Source organism: Oncorhynchus masou, chromosome 28 (genome assembly GCF_036934945.1).
Source record: "Oncorhynchus masou masou isolate Uvic2021 chromosome 28, UVic_Omas_1.1, whole genome shotgun sequence".
NCBI lineage: Eukaryota > Metazoa > Chordata > Actinopteri > Salmoniformes > Salmonidae > Oncorhynchus > Oncorhynchus masou.
Window position 1 is genome coordinate 62,428,589 of NC_088239.1, and position 20,231 is coordinate 62,448,819.

The 20,231-nt window shown below is 44.2% G+C and overlaps 1 protein-coding gene and 1 pseudogene across 2 annotated transcripts in view; one reads left to right on the forward strand and one right to left on the reverse strand.

The window, feature by feature from the left end:
* Positions 1 to 570: 570 nt before the first annotated feature.
* Positions 571 to 2,443, reverse strand: LOC135517032 (general transcription factor II-I repeat domain-containing protein 2B-like; annotated as a pseudogene).
* A 2,467-nt stretch (positions 2,444 to 4,910) lies between these two features.
* LOC135518049 (syntaxin-binding protein 1) overlaps positions 4,911 to 20,231 on the forward strand; it is a 48,170-nt gene continuing 32,849 nt past the window's right edge. The window contains exon 1 of one of the 2 annotated variants that reach the window (XM_064942879.1): positions 4,911 to 5,057. In XM_064942879.1, the coding sequence (XP_064798951.1) occupies positions 5,021 to 5,057 (37 nt within the window). In that variant the 5' untranslated portion in view covers positions 4,911 to 5,020. The remainder of the gene's footprint in view (positions 5,058 to 20,231) is intronic. The other variant, XM_064942880.1, reaches the window with a different exon arrangement.

Consider the following 20,231-nt stretch of genomic DNA (forward strand, 5'->3'; position numbering starts at 1 on the left):
ACAGGTGATGCTGGACCCATCAAGATGCGTCCACGCGTATACCGCTGGCACGCCAGGAGGCGGCAGACTGTGTTGGAGATGCAGCGGGCAGACTTCATCGAGCCCTCAGACAGCCCCTGGGTGGCGCCAGTCATGGTTCCGAAGAAGGGGGGCAAGCTGAAGAAGGGGGGCAAACAGTAGCCTGTGTAAAGTTGGTTTAATCAATTCGTAAACTAAATCCTCTGTCTGGACAATTGTTCCTTTATGATCTAGTCAGGTCATTACAATATTTTTGCCATCGTGGGCCAGAATCATATTACAGGATTATACATCATGTGTTTGACTGTGTTGGCAGATATATCTACTGTAAATCACGTCCAGATATGCTACTTATTTTACTTTTTTAACATGCATAGAAATAAACCACATCAATGTTCTCCTTTTGGTTGTTATTTTCATTATTAAACAAGCAATGAACTACATGAAGGGAAAAGTCCACTGTGTATTCAGCACCACGGTCAGAACTCTTGATAACGTGTTGCACAAAAACACAAGAAAGAGAGAGCTCAACATTACATTTAAACTAGCCAATCAGTGTGAGGAGTGAAGTCTCTGATGGGCATTGACTAGAGCAGTGAAGTCAGGTATAGTTTCTGACGTCGCTATGCGCAGGATTGCTGAGAGATGAGAGTCGGTAAGAGATGATCTGTGCCTTGACTTGTTATATTCCATCACTGAAAATGTCTGTTCACATACATAGGTTGACCCAAACAGTGCATACACCTTCTGAGCATGACTCCTAATCTTTGGAAAGTTTTGTTCATCGAGAGATGTATAGAACCTCGTCAGTGACATTGTTTTGAATCACTGCATCAGACTGAATATCGACGAGCTCAAGTTGCAGGTCAGTGGGAACGTTATCCACATTGAAGGTGAAAGGAGAGGAAACCAACAGCATTTTCAGTAATTTTCCAACACTTTGAAAGCCTCAAAACGACGAGAAAACTCACCTTTCAAAGCACACATCTGCAATGTATACTTCTCCCGCTGGTCATCTGATAAGGAACAGACTAGTAGTGTCGGAAGGTTGGTGAGATTGTTGGCTTCTTCTTGGCGGGTCAGAAGGAGCAATTTTCCCTTGAAAGCTTTGACAAGGCTGTACATCTGATGTGCAAAAAGGCCTTTCCCTTGTAGTCTGGAATTCAGTTCATTCATGAAGGCCATGATGTCCACAGTGAAGGCCATGATGTCCACGGTGATGGCCATGATGTCCACGGTGAAGGCCATGATGTCCACGGTGAAGGCCATGATGTCCACGGTGAAGGCCATGATGTCCACGGTGAAGGCCATGATGTCCACGGTGAAGGCCATGATGTCCACGGTGAAGGCCATGATGTCCACGGTGAAGGCCATGATGTCCACGGTGAAGGCCATGATGTCCACGGTGAAGGCCATGATGTCCACGGTGAGGGCCATGATGTCCACGGTGAGGGCCATGGTGTCCACGGTGAAGGCCATGATGTCCACGGTGAAGGCCATGATGTCCACGGTGAGGGCCATGATGTCCATGGTGAAGGCCATGATGTCCACGGTGAAGGCCATGATGTCCACGGTGAGGGCCATGATGTCCACGGTGAGGGCCATGATGTCCACGGTGAGGGCCATGATGTCCACGGTGAAGGCCATGATGTCCACGGTGAAGGCCATGATGTCCACGGTGAAGGCCATGATGTCCACGGTGAAGGCCATGATGTCCACGGTGAAGGCCATGATGTCCACGGTGAGGGCCATGATGTCCATGGTGAAGGCCAAATCATCCAACCATTCTTTATCTTGCAGTTGAAGGAAATCCATATTTTCCTTTCATTTGCAAAAACACAGCAATCTCCAACTTCAGGTCCCACACCATTTTAAGCACCTTCCCCAAACTCAGCCATCTCACGTTTGTGTGGTAGGGGAGATCTGCATGACCTGACACTGTCTCTTCCAACAGTGAGACAAACTGCCTGTGGTTTAAAGATTTTGCTCTTATGAAGTTTACCACTTTAGTGACTGTATCCACAACATGGCTCTTTTTCAGAACACATTTTTTCAGAGCACCTCCTGATGAATAATGCAATGCAGGAAAATAATTTTTGGATCAGGGTTCAGCTCAGCTACTTGATCTTGTATCCTTTACAAAAGGCCAACGTGTTTTCCTGTCAAGTCTGGGCACCATCAGTGGTCACACTGGGTAACTTTTCAAAACTCACTCCCAGCTTTGGTGCACACACATTAACCTCCTCCAATAAATATTTCCCTGTGGTTGTGCTCTTCATTGACTTCATTGACTAATTTCAAAGTCTGGGGTTATGCCTTGTAAGAATATCAACAACTGTGCCGTGTCACGTGCATCACTGTTCTCATCCAGGGCCAAGGAGAAATAGGTGAAATCCTTCACCTTGTCTTTCAACTGTTGTTCCATGTTCTCTGCGATGTCCTCGACACGATGTGTCACTGTTCGTCTTGACAGGGAAACATTTTCAAACAGCTGTTTCTTGTCGGGGCGAAGTATTGTTGCAGAGTCAATTAAACATTATTTAATGAATTCGCCCTCAGTGAATGGCTTGCTATGTTTAGCAATTCCGTCATTTGCTGAATGCAGTTTCGTGAAAAGTCCTTGCTGCTTTTGCAAATGAGAAAGCAACTCTTTTGATGCACTTGTCCTCTGCTCAGAAGACATATTCCTATATTTCTCTACATGCTTCGTCTGGAAGTGTCAGGACAAGTTGTAGTCTTTCAAGACAACGATGCTCTCTTTGCACACTAAGCCCACAGCTTTCCCTGATACCTCAATAGATACATATTTCAATGTCCACTCTTGCTGGAACACCCTACATTCATTGTCTACTTTCCTTTTCTTTGAAATCTTTGAAAAACTAATTTTTGCACAATTTCTAGCTAAGTATTATTCATAACTGTGACGTGTGTCAGTCTGCCAGTCATTGTCTGTCCTCGTGCAGTTGTTATTTATATGTGCCTTCAAAGTAAATGTCCCACAAGCGGTGGGAGTTAAATCATTACACAAAGGATGGCATTCATTGGGCTTTTAATTTGAATAATAAATACGTTTTTCAAAACTTTACCATTGTAAATTCTTTACGTGATCTGAGCATGATTCCGCGGACCGTATTGAATCAGGTCACGGGCCGCATCCGGTCCCCGGGCCGGCCTTTGCCCAGGCCTGCATTAATTGCACTATAACTGTGACACACCGTGCCCACAAACTGTTAGGGCCTACATAACGCTCTCCCAACAGCAGAGCTTTATTTTCAGCACCATGCGGAGCATTGACTGGCAGCGAAACAGTACATTTAGCCTAATTTACTGCCTTTACAAAAAAACTCGCTAATATGGCTGACTTGCTTAAACACATGTTTGTTCAGCACCTTTGAAATGTTCAGCGCCTTTGAAATGTTCAGCGACAGAATTCAGAACATGGGCGTTCTTACAGTATTCTCCCTGTACACCAAGTCAGAACCGTAAGATAAATACAGAGGGCATATAAGCAGAAAATGAAAGCTCCTACAATATTCAATGATTACATTTCTATAAAACAGGCTATAGGCTACATGTGCACCACCAAGTCAGAACATTAGGCTAAGTTATGAAGAGGAAAGGGACTACATTATTAGGGTTAGGCACATGGGATACTAACAGCTTACTACACAACATACACTTAGCATTAATTTCTTCGCTCAGTATACAACATCTCCCTTGCATATTACATAATTATGCAGCAGCATACAATACATTTTTGGACTCACCTTGTTGTGCTGTGCTCACTTGAACAGGAAGGTGGTCACTGTGGACCGTTCAAAATTTCCCAGTCGGAGCTAGTTTTTTTTCAGAATTCTCAGTTGTCTTAAACTCATTGAAGTCTGAGATTCCCCAGTTTCCAGTTGTTTTGAATGCCGCCCGAAGTCATGCTGCATTGATAGCATGGCCAATGTATTAAACTTTTTCTGGCCCATGACATGTGAATGTTTATCCTTTTAAGCCTGGGAATAGACATTTAAACCCAGACTTGGACTACACACCCACACCACTGAATAGCAGGCAAAGTGATTGCTTTGCAACGCTTGCAGTTAGCCACTGATTCCTTCCAACCCACTCATTGTTGACTTTGCAATTCCTAACTTGTTGTGTAATGTTTATCTGTTGTGTAATGTCTTATCTATAATTTATCTCCATATGACAAGGATTGAAAAGTATTTGGCAGTAGATTGTCAATGTGATTCATGATGATTGATGGCTGCTTCTCCAGCTTACTAGCTAAGATTTTTAAAGTATGATGTTGACATGATCAGTCCAATCAAAGCTACGGTAGAATAATGTGATTTGATGTCATTATATGACCTTTATGACCTTGAGCCTTCTTGGATGGGCACTTCTAATAAAACTCTATGGCAGCACCCAAGTGGCTTGAATTTTCGAGCTCTCCCCATAGATTTTGAGGTGACATTGGGGTCCCCATGAGTGACAGAACACTGAGCCAATCACTGTGCAACTAGAGAACATTACCAACCCCTACACTCTGTATTTTCTGCTGGCTGCCCCACCACCATAACAAGCACTGAGCTAGACTGAAACACCTGCATTTTGTTGCTGCCTTTACTCAAGAAAGCAAAAAAGAGAACATGTTTGTATGCGACTGTATAAACTCAATTATAATGTCATTTTGTACATTGTTTGCAAACTGAAATGTTTGCAAATGTATTAATGTAAAAATAACATGCTAAAAAATGTGGTTCTGACCCACCTGCCCTGAATGACGGGTCTCCACTAAAACATATAATAATGACATTTGTATAAATGTAATTGGCTAATGTAGCCACTGATATGGGGGTGGAGAGATAAGCAGTGACGTCTCCATTCGAAGCTCTGCAGCGATGTGAGGTGTGCACATTCGGTCGAGCAGAGAAACGAGAGGAATACTGCGAGGGAGAAAGAGGGAGTCAAAGGGAGAGATTGAGAATACGGTCAAACACACAAGAGCATCATGGCACCCATAGGACTCAAGGCGGTGGTTGGTGAAAGTAAGGATACCTTATTATATTTAGCGTATTGACCATTTTATATAAATTGAACATCCATTGATACACATCGATGGGATGCACTGTGCGTTTTTCTCGGACAGAGTGGTGATGTGCATGAGCCAAGGACCTATAGCATGAGCCAGAGAGCTATAGCATTAGCCAGGGACCTATAAATGTGCAATTTATCTGCTTCAGCGATGCTGATGCGCATTACAATTTCGACGGATTAGGCTATAATCTGAACGCGCCGCGGCCAATTATCAACTATGAAAAATCGAACTCTGCATAAGAAGGTGCTTTGATCGAGAAAGACACAGATACGCCCATACTACGAATCTGAAATTAAAATACAAACTGAGCGGCAGTAGAGTTACATTACACAACGTTTAAAACCATATGCTATTCCAGGCCATTGTTTTTTTAAATTGAAGCACAATGTTAACTGCACAGTAGAACGTTGTAGGCCGATAAATTACATAATTTCATGTAATTGATGATTAGATGGATCGTAAATGAATATTCTCCACCCAGGAGAACTGCGTCTAGAGCGTTTATGAGATTCCCGTGTTTCAGAAATGCCTCACCCCTATGATGGATCACCAGTGCAATACGCTGCGTAGAACATCATCCTTCAGCATGAACCGTTCAAACAATAAAATGAAGGTTAAACATCATGATATTATTGGTCTGCAGTATTGGAGTAATGGCGGAGGGTGAGCTGTCCTCTATATGGAGGACAGGAATTAAATAGACAGTAAAAACAGAAAAAATCCGCATTCCGTATGTTAACACACCTTTTCGAATACGAATATTACGGTGTTTTCATCCGCGTATAATAAGAGGCGATGTGCCTTGACTCATAGGCCTACTTGCCCACGATCTACAAGCGTCATTTGCGCAGTTTAAGTAGCAGTTGAATCCTAATGAAACAGCATCGGTGTATGGTTTCAAAATCGATGATTGTTTTCAGACAGTGCTGTCACTAGGCCCAATCCCCTGGAGGTTGAAGTCCATGGATGTTGTAGGCCATGGTCATGTAGGGGCTTTTGAGACATCTCTCTAACTGTTCAAACGAAATATTATCTACACCCATAGGAAAAAAGGTTCTGGATAGAACCAAAAATGGTTATATTGCATGCTTCATATAGCATATTGCACCACTAAAGGTTCAATATAGAACCCTTGTGTAGGAATCTCAGGTGTTATTCTTGACTGAACCAAAATTGATTCATATTGCACCATTGGGTTCCATATGGAACGTTTACGGGTGCCATATACAAAGCAAGTTTAGAACACATTTTGGTTCAATCCAGACCCCTTTTTTAAGAGTGTAGCATCACAAATCATCTGGCAAAATGTGTAGACTAGTGGTGCGCAGGTCAGCCGTTTGTTCACCCGCCCGCAATTGTTAACCCACCCGCAACCGTCCGACTATATGTTGGAAAGTGAAAATCTGAGTCCGAACACGACCCTAATCCGCTAATATATAAAATGCGCAGTAGGCTAGTCAGAGAAGGCGTAACGTTTTTTTGCCTGATTTAGATATGTTTCTGCTTATCATTTCCTACATTTTGGTAGGTTATTTGTTAGTCAACTTGTCTATAATTAGATACATGCAGCTTTTCTTTAGTCATTGGACTAAATAAACCTCTGCTCAATGGAATAATGTCATAAATCGATAGAATGGATCAAGTTTTCACTGTCACCTCTGATTCTTTTACGGAGCAAGTCCGTTTAGGGTCAGGGGAGAAAATAAAAAGATTTTCAGTGCAACATTTCCAAATGACATCAGTTTGACCGGTTGTAAAGAAATAGAACAATTTGAAAACTACATTACATGTTTCTGATACGATTTAAGTTCTGCTTGGATGCATATTTTATTGGTTGAAATACTATTATCAGCTTTCATGATTCTGCTATAGATAGCACCAGACCGCAGCCCATCTAACGCATTCGCATTCTCTCAAGATGCTGAAATAAATAAGTCATATTTATCTACTGCTGTTCCCAAATCAAAATTGTGCCTACGTTTGGTGTATCATTATACTGCAAGAAATTATTCATTATACTGGAGTTAATATTAAGGCTATGTGAGCGATTATAGACCTACAGTCATTGTCCAAATGTAAGTTTCCATTTAACCCATCTGAACACAGGGCTACAGTTCCATTGACGTGTAATAGGCCCATTTGAAGTCCTTGTCATATTTGTATAACGCCTCACAATCATCACGCAAAACATAACAGGTGTTGTGCTGAATATCTCCCCCCTGCCAGAACCCCCCCCCCCCCCAACCTTCTAATGTCATTAATGTTGTGGCTAGTGTGACACACAGTTCCGTGACACACAGAGTCAAATACTTTCTATAGAATAAACTTCACATAGGCAACAGAAATTAATAATTACTGCATGTGTGTTATATTAAACATAGAGGGAGTAAAATGTAGGCAAGCAATAAACATTTCAGAACAACTATAGCTGAATTATTATCCTCACACTTTCAAAAAATACTAGTCGAATAAGACATGGGAGAGATGACGAATTTTGGCAAAGAAATTTATTTATTCACTAATACAAAAATCAATAGCGGATTTAGGTACGGGCGACATGGCTGCAGCCCAGGGCGGGCGGCATCTTGCAGTGGGACTCACAGGGCGCCACCGGGTGCGGGTGGGGGCGAGCGCTGAAGGGGTGGTTCGCTCAGGACGCCATACAAGCTAGAACCGCCACATACACTTGAAACAAATAGCCAAACCGAAAACTGCAGACAAAAAACAAGTGCGCGCATCTTAAACATAAACCAGATTTATTACGGGGTGAGGCATTGTCCTGGGTCTAAAGGCTCACCAAATGTATGTTTTTTTTAAAAGATTAAACATGTTCTTATCAGATAATGGCGACATCAACAGCAACGGATTTATATCCAGAGGTTATTGTGGATGTGTAGGCATAGCCTACAAGCCTACTATCAGTAATGGTAGTGCAATTAGATATGCAAAGAATATTCAATGAACGAACCCAATAGCTTGATTCTCTTGATTCTCAAGAGCCTATTGATCACGTTAGCCTACCAAATTACCAACCTGGACAGAGAGGCAGACGTATTACGTTTGGTATGTTATGTATCAATTTGTGGATGTCCATCATCCATTTTATATGATATGTTAGGAATTACAATTCGCATGATATGTTACGAATTGCAATTTGTACATTATGTTACGCATTTGCTGTACCTATGATATGTTACAAATTCCAATTTGTTAATATATCCCATTTAGCAGACGCTTTTGTCCAAAGCAACTTACAAGTCGGCTGGGGCCACTACTTTTACATATGGGTGGCCCTAGCGGGAATCGAACCCACGACGCTTGGCGTTGCAAGCGCCATGCTCTACCGACTGAGCCACTCAGCCTGTTGTTGTGGCTAACATGAGGTAGGTGGCTAGGTGGCAAACACTAATGTTAAGCTAACATTGGCTAGGCTAGGAGTTAGGGTTAGGGGTTAAGCTTAGGTTAAGGTTGGGAGTTAGGTTAAAGGGCTAAGGTTAGGGCAAAGGTTAGCTAACATGCTAAGTAGTTGCAAAGTAGATAAAAAGTGGTAGGTACTGTAGATTCGTATAACAGAGAAATTGGCAGAAATCTTTTTTTTTAATCATCTTAACACGACCATGGGCTGCCAGCCATGTCACCCTTTTCATTGTTTTATTTTTATATAAAAACATAGTTTTTTGTGTGTCAAATTCGATCAGCCCACACAACTAAAAAATGGTCCAGCCCATCTGACATTTCCCAGAATTGCCAGATGGTCAATCTGCCCCTGCCTAATCCCTGCCTACATGTGCATATCTACCTCAAATAATCCAGTATCCCTGCACATTATACATTAGGTACTGGCACTGTATATAGCTTCTTCTCTTATTTCATACTTATTGTTATTTTGTGTGTTTTTTTTCTTATTAATTATACTTTTTTATATTGAATACTGCACTGTTGTTTGGTAGAGCCTGCGAGTTAAGCATGTCGATAAAGGCAGGGATGGATGCATCGAGCACCTGCGCGCTATTATCTGGGTTGATGGTGAGGAGATTGCCTCGGATTGGTTTACACCGGGAACGTACGCAGTAAAACGCGATACACTACGGGCCCTCTGCAGCACACGCAGTAGCAACCTCTGTTGAAGGGGGATGGGCAGCGTACAGCGTTTATATCTCTCTCCCTCCGCCTTCACGACTGTGAGCATCAATTCCATGAAGCAGCAGACTACAAAATAGGGCCAGCGATAGGAATGAAAGGCCAAAGTCCATAGATGTGTCAATTGAATTTTGACATTAATTTGTAGGCTGCCTACACCTCTAAACGAAATGAGAGAGAATACGTGATTCTAGTTGCATTACCGGCCCTTAAAATGAATTTATTTTAAAATAATTGAGAATGCATGATAGCCTATATTTTTATCATTCAACAAAATAATGCATTTTTTCAGCAGCATTCTGCAACATAAAACCATCTCTTTGCTCTCTTTTTTATTGCCATTATAGTGAATCAGTGGTATTGCAGGGGATAGAGTGCTGTCTGTGCCCAGTCTCATCTGTGCTTCATACAGTATGAAAATGTATGCACTCACTACTCTAAGTCGTTCTGTATAAGAGCATCTGCTAAATGACTCAAATGTAAAATGTAATACAGTGGACGTTTATGTTTGACTTTATATGGATCAGACAAGAAGGATGTCACACATCTTGCTCTCAATTCTGTCATGTCTTGATCTTTTACTTGTTGGAAATACTTAGCCCAAAACATGCATTTCAGTATTATCACAATGGCCCTGTCTTACATTCTAGCCTTTCTGTCAGACTGAGGTCCACAGGGTGTGATATGAGGCTTGTGTAGGTAGCTTGACAGTACAGGGGCTGTGAGAAGAGACTAGCCTGACAATACAGAGGAGGAAACCGGGAGTAGTGTGATCATGACTGTAAATCCAGTGTAACACATGCCAGATAGAGACACAGTAGCCCAACTGACCCAAGCGACTGCATCCTACCCAATGACTCATAGTATTTCTCCCACTTCATTGTCCCTGCTGCTTGAGTGGGTGGTTTTAATAGTCTGCAGTGGACATCACTCAGTTTGTTAATAAAATGGTTCAAGAGCACCCCACATCCCCATGTGGCTGTACCTGCTGCTAAGATCTTGCGGCTCCATCCTTCCAAAACTACAACAGAACGCGAGACGCCTGGGTTTTACAAGGCTTGCTAAGATGTGATTCCAAAGTTAGTCAGAAGGACAGAGAGATGGCCATGCAGGGTGAGGAGAGGGATGGAAGGAGGGAGGGAGGATGCTCACCACCATGCAGGGTGAGGAGAGGGATGGAAGGAGGGAGGGAGGATGCTCACCACCATGCAGGGAGAGGAGAGGGATGGAAGGAGGGAGGGAGGATGCTCACCACCATGCAGGGAGAGGAGAGGGATGGAAGGAGGGAGGGAGGATGCTCACCACCATGCAGGGAGAGGAGAGGGATGGAAGGAGGGAGGGAGGATGCTCACCACCATGCAGGGAGAGGAGAGGGATGGAAGGAGGGAGGGAGGGAGGATGCTCACCACCATGTAGGGAGAGGAGAGGGATGGAAGGAGGGAGGGAGGGAGGATGCTCACCACCATGCAGGGTGAGGAGAGGGATGGAAGGAGGGAGGGAGGATGCTCACCACCATGCAGGGAGAGGAGAGGGATGGAAGGAGGGAGGGAGGATGCTCACCACCATGCAGGGAGAGGAGAGGGATGGAAGGAGGGAGGGAGGATGCTCACCACCATGCAGGGAGAGGAGAGGGATGGAAGGAGGGAGGGAGGATGCTCACCACCATGCAGGGAGAGGAGAGGGATGGAAGGAGGGAGGGAGGATGCTCACCACCATGCAGGGAGAGGAGAGGGATGGAAGGAGGGAGGATGCTCACCCACCATGTAGGGAGAGGAGAGGGATGGAAGGAGGGAGGGAGGATGCTCACCACCATGCAGGGAGAGGAGAGGGATGGAAGGAGGGAGGATGCTCACCACCATGTAGGGAGAGGAGAGGGATGGAAGGAGGGAGGGAGGATGCTCACCACCATGCAGGGAGAGGAGGGATGGAAGGAGGGAGGGAGGATGCTCACCACCATGCAGGGTGAGGAGAGGGATGGAAGGAGGGAGGGAGGATGCTCACCACCATGCAGGGAGAGGAGAGGGATGGAAGGAGGGAGGGAGGATGCTCACCACCATGCAGGGAGAGGAGAGGGATGGAAGGAGGGAGGGAGGATGCTCACCACCATGCAGGGAGAGGAGAGGGATGGAAGGAGGGAGGGAGGATGCTCACCACCATGCAGGGAGAGGAGAGGGATGGAAGGAGGGAGGATGCTCACCACCATGTAGGGAGAGGAGAGGGATGGAAGGAGGGAGGGAGGGAGGATGCTCACCACCATGCAGGGAGAGGAGAGGGATGGAAGGAGGGAGGGAGGATGCTCACCACCATGCAGGGAGAGGAGAGGGATGGAAGGAGGGAGGGAGGATGCTCACCACCATGCAGGGAGAGGAGAGGGATGGAAGGAGGGAGGATGCTCACCACCATGTAGGGAGAGGAGAGGGATGGAAGGAGGGAGGGAGGGAGGATGCTCACCACCATGCAGGGAGAGGAGAGGGATGGAAGGAGGGAGGGAGGATGCTCACCACCATGCAGGGAGAGGAGAGGGATGGAAGGAGGGAGGGAGGATGCTCACCACCATGCAGGGAGAGGAGAGGGATGGAAGGAGGGAGGATGCTCACCACCATGTAGGGAGAGGAGAGGGATGGAAGGAGGGAGGGAGGATGCTCACCACCATGCAGGGCTCCAGGGTTGACCAGGCTCTGCAGTATAGGGAGAGAGGGAGTTACTGTACATCTCATTGACCCAGCCCAAGCACTCATCAGCTGCACAGCCCAGGCCAACACCAGGATGGACACACACACACACACACACACACACACACACACACACACACACACACACACACACACACACACACACACACACACACACACACACACACACACACACACACACACACACACACACTGACCTTGACAGGGATACAGCCTCACACACACTTGCTGGGTTCATTGTGTGACGCAGTGCCCTCAGCCTGCCATTGTAAACACACAGACAGACCCAACATTTAATATATTTTCTAATGACTTTCTAGACACAGACTAGTCCTCTTTATATGATAGATTAGAATAGTCTTGATTATGAACATTAATAATTACATCCCATTTTCCTTGATTAAGAAGCACTGCTGCTGTGACAGTACTGGCAGGGACTATTCCTCCTTCCTCCCACTCAACTCTCCAGCAGACCTCACTCACACACAGCAAAGACAGACTTTTATTTAGATTTGAGATTCCTCTGCAGCGAAAAGCACCATACAAATTAAATATATTTTCATACTTAACATAGAAACATCAAAATGTACCAGACACCATCAAGAGGCTTGCTGTAGCAGGGCCAAGTAGCATCGGTTAATACTGCCATTGCTGCAGAAGAAAGAGAGGAACAACATAGAATGCAGATTAGGCTGCCAGTGGGAGAGATGGATAATGGCAGAAGGAAGAGGAGGAGAGCGAGTGATGGAGGAGAAGTGATGTGGAAAGTAGTATTATTGCTTTATGGGAAGGGATTTCATCTAGATGGCGATGTGCAGAGTCATTAAGCCCTCATACCTCAGACCTCATGAGATTACAGAGCTCCTTCACCTATCACAGCCCCCTCCCCTCCTCACTCAGACACCAGACACTTACGCATGCACACATTCCGCTCAGACTTCAGACAGAGAGAGAGAAACCTTGTTTTAACTGATCTTGCCAGGACATAGCAGCCTGCGGCATTGCAACGCATCACTTGCTTCTCCGTTGACATTTCTTTCTGCCTGCCATTTTCAGCACTCGACTAGGCATTTTGTAAATTGCTTTAACGTTGCACTTGACTGCAGTCAGTAAATACAGCTTTCAAATAAGGGGGAAAATGAACCCAAACATAGAGGGAAATGTATCTGCAGGTGGATTTATCATGTCTTTTTTTTGTGCTAAACCTCGCCCGGGCTAGATCGAATAGGGTTGCATGTTGCCCAACCCTGCTCTAGTCTATCATTACACTGTGTTGTAGGAAAATGAAGAAATAGATGGAATATAACTCCCAGACACCAGGAGAGATTTTTGTGGCAGACAAATACTTTACCTCAACATAATAAGAATACAGTATTTATGTGAGGGTTGTTCGTGGTCTTCATCTTGTCTGTGTTTGTTAGAATATTAGAATTATTTTTCCTCTCACAATACCCTGTCCCTTTCCCACTGGCTGTGGCTACAGCAAAGAGTCACACTCACATCCATCCATTTCCTGCTCTGAGAGAGTGGTCATGACCGGCAGCCAGCCTCTGACAGCACAACCTTTGACCCAGTCTGAGATGGGGATGAGAGTAGTCGCTGCTTGCTTGTTATTCCTGTTCAGTTCTCCTGAGATGTCTCTCAGCTGATCTGGAATCTGTTTTGCAGTGACGCTGTGAGAGACAAGAGGTTGCATAACGGCAGGCTGGCCTCACAGAGCTGACTGAGGTACTGTCGACTCATGGCTGCCTGTGATTGGCTAAGTCTGTGGAAGGGCACTCTGAGACACTCTGCTCCTTCTGTTACTGAGGATCATACCAGGGAGAGCAGTAGTCAATATCTACATCTGAGAATCCATTCTCCTCTGTTTTTTATTTGTGTCGTATCCACACTATTACATACATGTTAGAACTGTGTTTAGTATTCTTAATGAAGTATGAACAGGGCATAATTAAACCAAATATTACTATTTTACCAAATGTGTCTATTCTCTTCTTGTCTTTTCAAGAGCCATCCGAAATGTCAGAGAGGACCAAATCAGTCAAGATCCTAATCTTTTTAACTGAGATAATTAAGAGTGAATGTACCTCCTGCTGTGTGCCCTCAAAGACTAGAGTATGGTTCTGATGATGAGAGGGAGATGGGAGGGGCTGTGTCCTGCTAAAATGTCCGCCCTTCCCTTCAAGAGCAGGGATGTTACATTCCCTGGGGACTAATGCTGATATCCAGAGAAAATGGGTCACTCAATCGTAGTCGCCAACCCCCAAGGGAGAATAGGAAGGTAAAGGGGGAAAGTCTCAGTGTTGAGTAGCGAAAGCTGTGTGTTTGTTGGGGTCAATGTTGAGGATTCTACAGGAGTGGATGACATAACGCACAACCATGACAAAACCAATACACATCAATGACACAACATACAGCCAGCCAGCCTCTCAGTGAGACTAATTGTTCCTGTGTGGATAAAAGGCTTATCCTGTGCTAAGCACACTTACGACCTACAATAAAGGCTGAGAAATAACAGGCAATGCCTCAGTCTGTCTATGAATGATTATACTGCTTCAACTTACTATACTGCTTAGAAGCAATAGCATACTTTGTTTTACCATAATGATATCTATTTTGATGGGGGTTAATGTTTCATACCAAAACATATGGACGTGGAAAGGATAGTGGTCTGATATTCTGCTAGTTTTGTTACGCTGTATGAGGAGTATGTTGAGTGACTCCTGCTGGAGCCTACCATTATGGTATGGGTTATGGGTTAATGTTAGCCTAGCAGTGTGGTATGGGTTATGGGTTAATGTTAGCCTAGCAGTGTGGTATGGGTTATGGGTTAATGTTAGCCTAGCAGTGTGGTATGGGTTATGGGTTAATGTTAGCCTAGCAGTGTGGTATGGGTTATGGGTTAATGTTAGCCTAGCAGTGTGGTATGGGTTATGGGTTAATGTTAGCCTAGCAGTGTGGTGTGGGTTATGGGTTAATGTTAGCCTAGCAGTGTGGTATGGGTTATGGGTTAATGTTAGCCTAGCAGTGTGGTATGGGTTATGGGTTAATGTTAGCCTAGCAGTGTGGTATGGGTTATGGGTTAATGTTAGCCTAGCAGTGTGGTATGGGTTATGGGTTAATGTTAGCCTAGCAGTGTGGTATGGGTTATGGGTTAATGTTAGCCTAGCAGTGTGGTATGGGTTATGGGTTAATGTTAGCCTAGCAGTGTGGTATGGGTTATGGGTTAATGTTAGCCTAGCAGTGTGGTGTGGGTTATGGGTTAATGTTAGCCTAGCAGTGTGGTATGGGTTATGGGTTAATGTTAGCCTAGCAGTGTGGTATGGGTTATGGGTTAATGTTAGCCTAGCAGTGTGGTATGGGTTATGGGTTAATGTTAGCCTAGCAGTGTGGTATGGGTTATGGGTTAATGTTAGCCTAGCAGTGTGGTATGGGTTATGGGTTAATGTTAGCCTAGCAGTGTGGTATGGGTTGATGTTAATGTTAGGCTGCTAAAGCGACAGCTGTTCAGTATGCTGTGAACACAGAGTACTGCCTTCCTGTGTGAGATGAATGGTTGGGGAACATCTGTATGTGTCTAACCCATTTCAATTCTCTCTGCTCTACTTTGGAAGACAACAGTCAGTATCAAGATTCAGGTAAGGGTTATGTATCCCCCTAATTTGAACAACTCTGAGATGTCAAATTGATTTCGTATTTACAGTGACACACGGATCAGGCTGAGGACAGCTATGCCTGATTCACCTAGAAAGAGCTCTGGTTCCAACCCATCCCACAATGGATAATTTCATACACTGGTCTGGTCACAGACACAGACTGACACAAACACTGATAATTTTTTTAATATATTTTTTAATTGAACCTTTATTTAACTAGGCAAGTCAGTTAAGAACAAATTCTTATTTACAATGACAGCCTAGGAACAGTGGCTTAACTGCCTTGTTCAGGGGCAGAACGCTTGCATATTGTATAACTCTACTATTTATGGTTGGTAGCATATGACCAGACCTATCTGAAGGAGACTCCTGCGTGCCTCCGGTGAGCCTCTCTACTCTGCTCGTTGACACAGCTGCTCCACTGTGTTTGTTCAGGTTCCTTCCCTCCTCTCAGTCTGCCTGCTCTGGGACTGCATTGTTATGCCACACAGGGGTCAAGGAAGAGCCAGAACAATCCCAGAACAGCCTCCACTTCCACTTCCTCCTATGTGCTTTGTTAATCTTGATGTATGTCTTTTGGCTATCCCTCAGTCTCTTTGTCATTTACATACACATACCTCAGCTCAGGAGAAGAGAGTCAGAGAGAGTATACATGTATGTACCCCATGCCCTTAAAAAAACAGCCATTTTGGTTCTAACTTAATTTTATGTCTATGTGCAGTCATGTGGACTGACAGTTTGTGTTTCTGTATGAGGGAGAGAGAGGGGGAAGATAGGAGGGCAAAGAGAACCACACAGGACAGAGGAAAAGGGAAAGTGAGAGAAGGATATCCCTTGTGCTCCTACAGTTCTGTCAATCTGTTTGCAGACAGTTTCTTGTGACATAGCCTAGAAAGAGCTGGAAATAGACGAGCTGAATCAAGGATTCACTTTGGATTCACTCTCTGCCATTCCCCACAAAGATGGCAAGATTAGACTCTTTCCCTACTGAGGTCACATCATGATGACATCAGTGCATCTACGGTTGGAGTGCTGAAATATGTACAGACCTCACCCCCTGGCTTTGAGTGGTCTGTGCTTAAAGGGAAAGTCCACCCAAATGACCTTGTCCTTTGACTGTGTACAGGGTTCAAGGAAACCAATATGTCATGTTGTAAATTGGGTGAGCTATCCCTTTAGTCATCATGTGAGTGTTGTCCTTACGAATTACTATTGGCAGCAATTACCCAACAAATCCCCCTCATTCTCTGAATGGCCCTGTAGTCTCCACGTAGCACATTCACACACACAGCCAGTTTAATCTGTGATAATCCATCTGTATCTCTGTGTATGCCCAGATGTTGGGCACTACTGCGCCAAAGGGCTTAGCGGTTTTTATATGGGGATACCGCAAAATGTTAAAGAGAGTCATCCTAAATGGATTTATCCCAATACTGCAGCCAGATGGCCAACAACAGCGATCAGGCTAATAATGTCTCCGCCACACACACACACATGGCCCTGCCTTGGCCTGATCCACAGATGACCAATGGGATGAGTTTATTCATACTGCAGCAGAGAAGAACTAGAGCCAATTTGAGTCAACCAACAATAATTTGTTGTATTATAAGTTGTATTTTTTTTAAGTTCAGAGAATGAATTTTGCATCTAGCAAAAATGTGTCTTCTCTTTTGGATAATACATTTGATTCTTTATTTACTTGTAATGGAGTCAAAATAGATTCAGTCCATTTTGGAATGGAATTGCATGAGAAGGCAATAGACGAGCTGTATTTCATCATGCATTTTGACTCATTGGTGGAGGCAGCCCTCCATTTTGCTAGCTACAGTGTAAGATAAAGTAGACATGATGCTTTCAGAGACCTTCCCTCCAGTGACAGCATTTAATCCACAGGCAGTGATCTGCGTAGCATTGTGGATTTGCTCATCTCTTGTGGCTTTTAGCTCCGTGTCAAATGACTTCTTTATCTGATACTGTGGATACCTTTGTATACCACTAAAAGCACTTGGCACATAACATAAATATGAAAGAAAATGGTGTCCAATACAGTGCCTTTAGAAAGTATTCATACCCCTTGACTTATTTCAACATTACTTTTGTGTTACAGCCTGAATTCAAAATTGATATATTTTTAAAAATACATTCTCACCCATCTACACAAAATATCCCCTAAATGACAAAGTGAAAACGTGTTTTTAGAAATGTGTGCAAGTTTATTGGAAATGGAATACAGAAATATCTAATTTACATAAGTATTCACACCCTTTTGGTAAGGCACTCTAAACTGAGTTCAGGTGCATCCAATTTCCTTTGAACATCCTTGACGTCACTACAACTTGATTGGAGTCTAATTGTGGCCAATTCAAATGTTTGGACGTGATTTAGAAAGAAACACACCTGTGTATATAAGGTCCAGTTGACAGTGCATGTCAGAGCAGAAACTATACCATGAAATCCAAAGAACTGCCCGTAGGTCTCTGAGATAAAATTGTTACATATATCTGGGGAAGGGTATACAACTATTTCTAGAGTGTTGAACGTTTCCAAGAGCACAGTGGTCTCCATCATTGGGAAATTTAAACTAGAATTGGCCATCCTACCAAACTGGGCAACCGGGCAAGAAGGACCTTGGTCAAGAAGGTGACCAAGAACTCAGTGACCACTCAGACAGAACTACAGAGTTCCTTGGCTGAGATGGGAGAACCTGCCAGAAGGACAACAGTCTTTACAGCACTTCACCAATCTGGGCTTTATGGGAGAGTGGCCAGACGGAACCCAGTCCTAAAGGAAAAGGCACATGTTAGCGCCTAGATTTTGCAAAAAGGCACGTGAAAAACTCTAAGCAAAAGGCAAAAGATGATGTGGTCTGATGACACAAAAATGTAACTCCTTGGCCTGAACGCAAAGCGCTATGTTTGAAGAAAAACAAGGGCACAACTCATAACCTGCCTAACACCATCCTTACCGTGAAGCTTGGTGATGGCAGCATCATGCTATGGGGATGCTTTTCAGCAGCAGGGACTGGGAGACTGGTAAGGATAGAGGGAGCAATGAATTGAGCCAAATACAGGCAAATCCTTGATGATAACCTGCTTCAGAGTGCAATCGACCTTAGACTGGGGCAAAGATTTACATTCCAAAAGGACAATGACCCCAAGCATACAGCCAAAGCATACAGCCAAAGCAATGCTGGAATGACTTCAGAATAGGAATGTCAAAGTCCTTGAGTGGCCCAGCTAAAGCCCAGACTTGAATCCCATTGAACATCTATGGAAAGACTTGAAGATTGCTGTTCACTGCTGCGCCCCATCTAACTTAACAGAGCTTGAGAAAATCTGCAAGGAAGAATGGAAGAAAATCCCAAATCCAGATGTGCAAAGCTGATACAGACATACCCAAGACAACTCAAAGCTGTAATCATCGCCAAAGGTGCTCCTACAAAGTATTGACCCAGGGTTGTGAATACTTATGTAAATGAGACATTTCTGTATTTAATTTTCAATGCATTTGCTAAAATTTCTAAAAACATGTTTTCACTTTGTCATTAAGGGGTATTGTGTGCAGGTGGGTAAGAAAAAAAGTATCCATTTTGAATTCAGGCTGGAACACAACAAATGTGGAATAAGTCAAGGGGTATGAATACTTTCTGAAGCTATACATACCTATAGGTATGGACCTAGCAGAACAGACAATGTAGGTGCTGACGTTTGTCCTATTTCAACTGTGTATTATACCTGAATTGGAAATGAACTTTTTGCAAATCCCATTCCCCCTGAGACACCCTTGGAGAGTGTAGTTACGGATCAGCCATTATTGACAGCAACCCTGGAACATTTAGGGTTAACTGCCTTCCTCAAGTGCAAATCGACAGATTTTTTAACTAGTCGGCTCGGGGATTTGAACCAGAGACCTTGGGTTCTGGTCCGATGTTTTTAACTGCTAGACTACCTGCCGAATTGTACCCACAGTCATACCCAGAGTCACAGACACATGAACTGTAACAAATCAAGCGTATACCCTCCGTATGAGCCATATGTTCCCAATGATGTGAGTATTTCATTACGGTCGGCCATGCATACATGAATAAACACACACACATGGACACACCACACATTCACTTAATATAGAACAGAACCCTTGCCAGCATGCTGATGTATTCTTAAAGGGGTCAGATGACCAGCAATTATACATGACAGCTATGAGGCAGGCTGTCAAGAGCATATAGTAGCAATGCGGTCCAATAGAACCATATATAAGGTTCAGTATGCTCTGTGGCTGATCTGGGAGTAAGCTCACTGCAGGGAGGTACTATTCACCTGGCCTTACTGACATTCTCAACATATTCTCACTCGTTATTTATCTCACAAGCGTGTGTGTGTGTATCTGTTTGTGAGCTTGGGGCTCTCTGGGCACAGCCTGACTTAGGTGTGTTTGGCACAGCAGGATGCTGATAGATTCCTGACAGGGTTGGGGCTTCGGAGCTAGCAAAAGGCTGTGTTAGATGTCATGAAGTTGGTGCAGGGGTAGTTGTGTGTGTGTGTGTGGGGGGGGGGTGCATACGTGTGTGTGTCCTCCATAGAGGAATGACTCTTCTCACGGCCTTGTTCCCAGATGCGAGTGTGAGAGTTTTTTTGT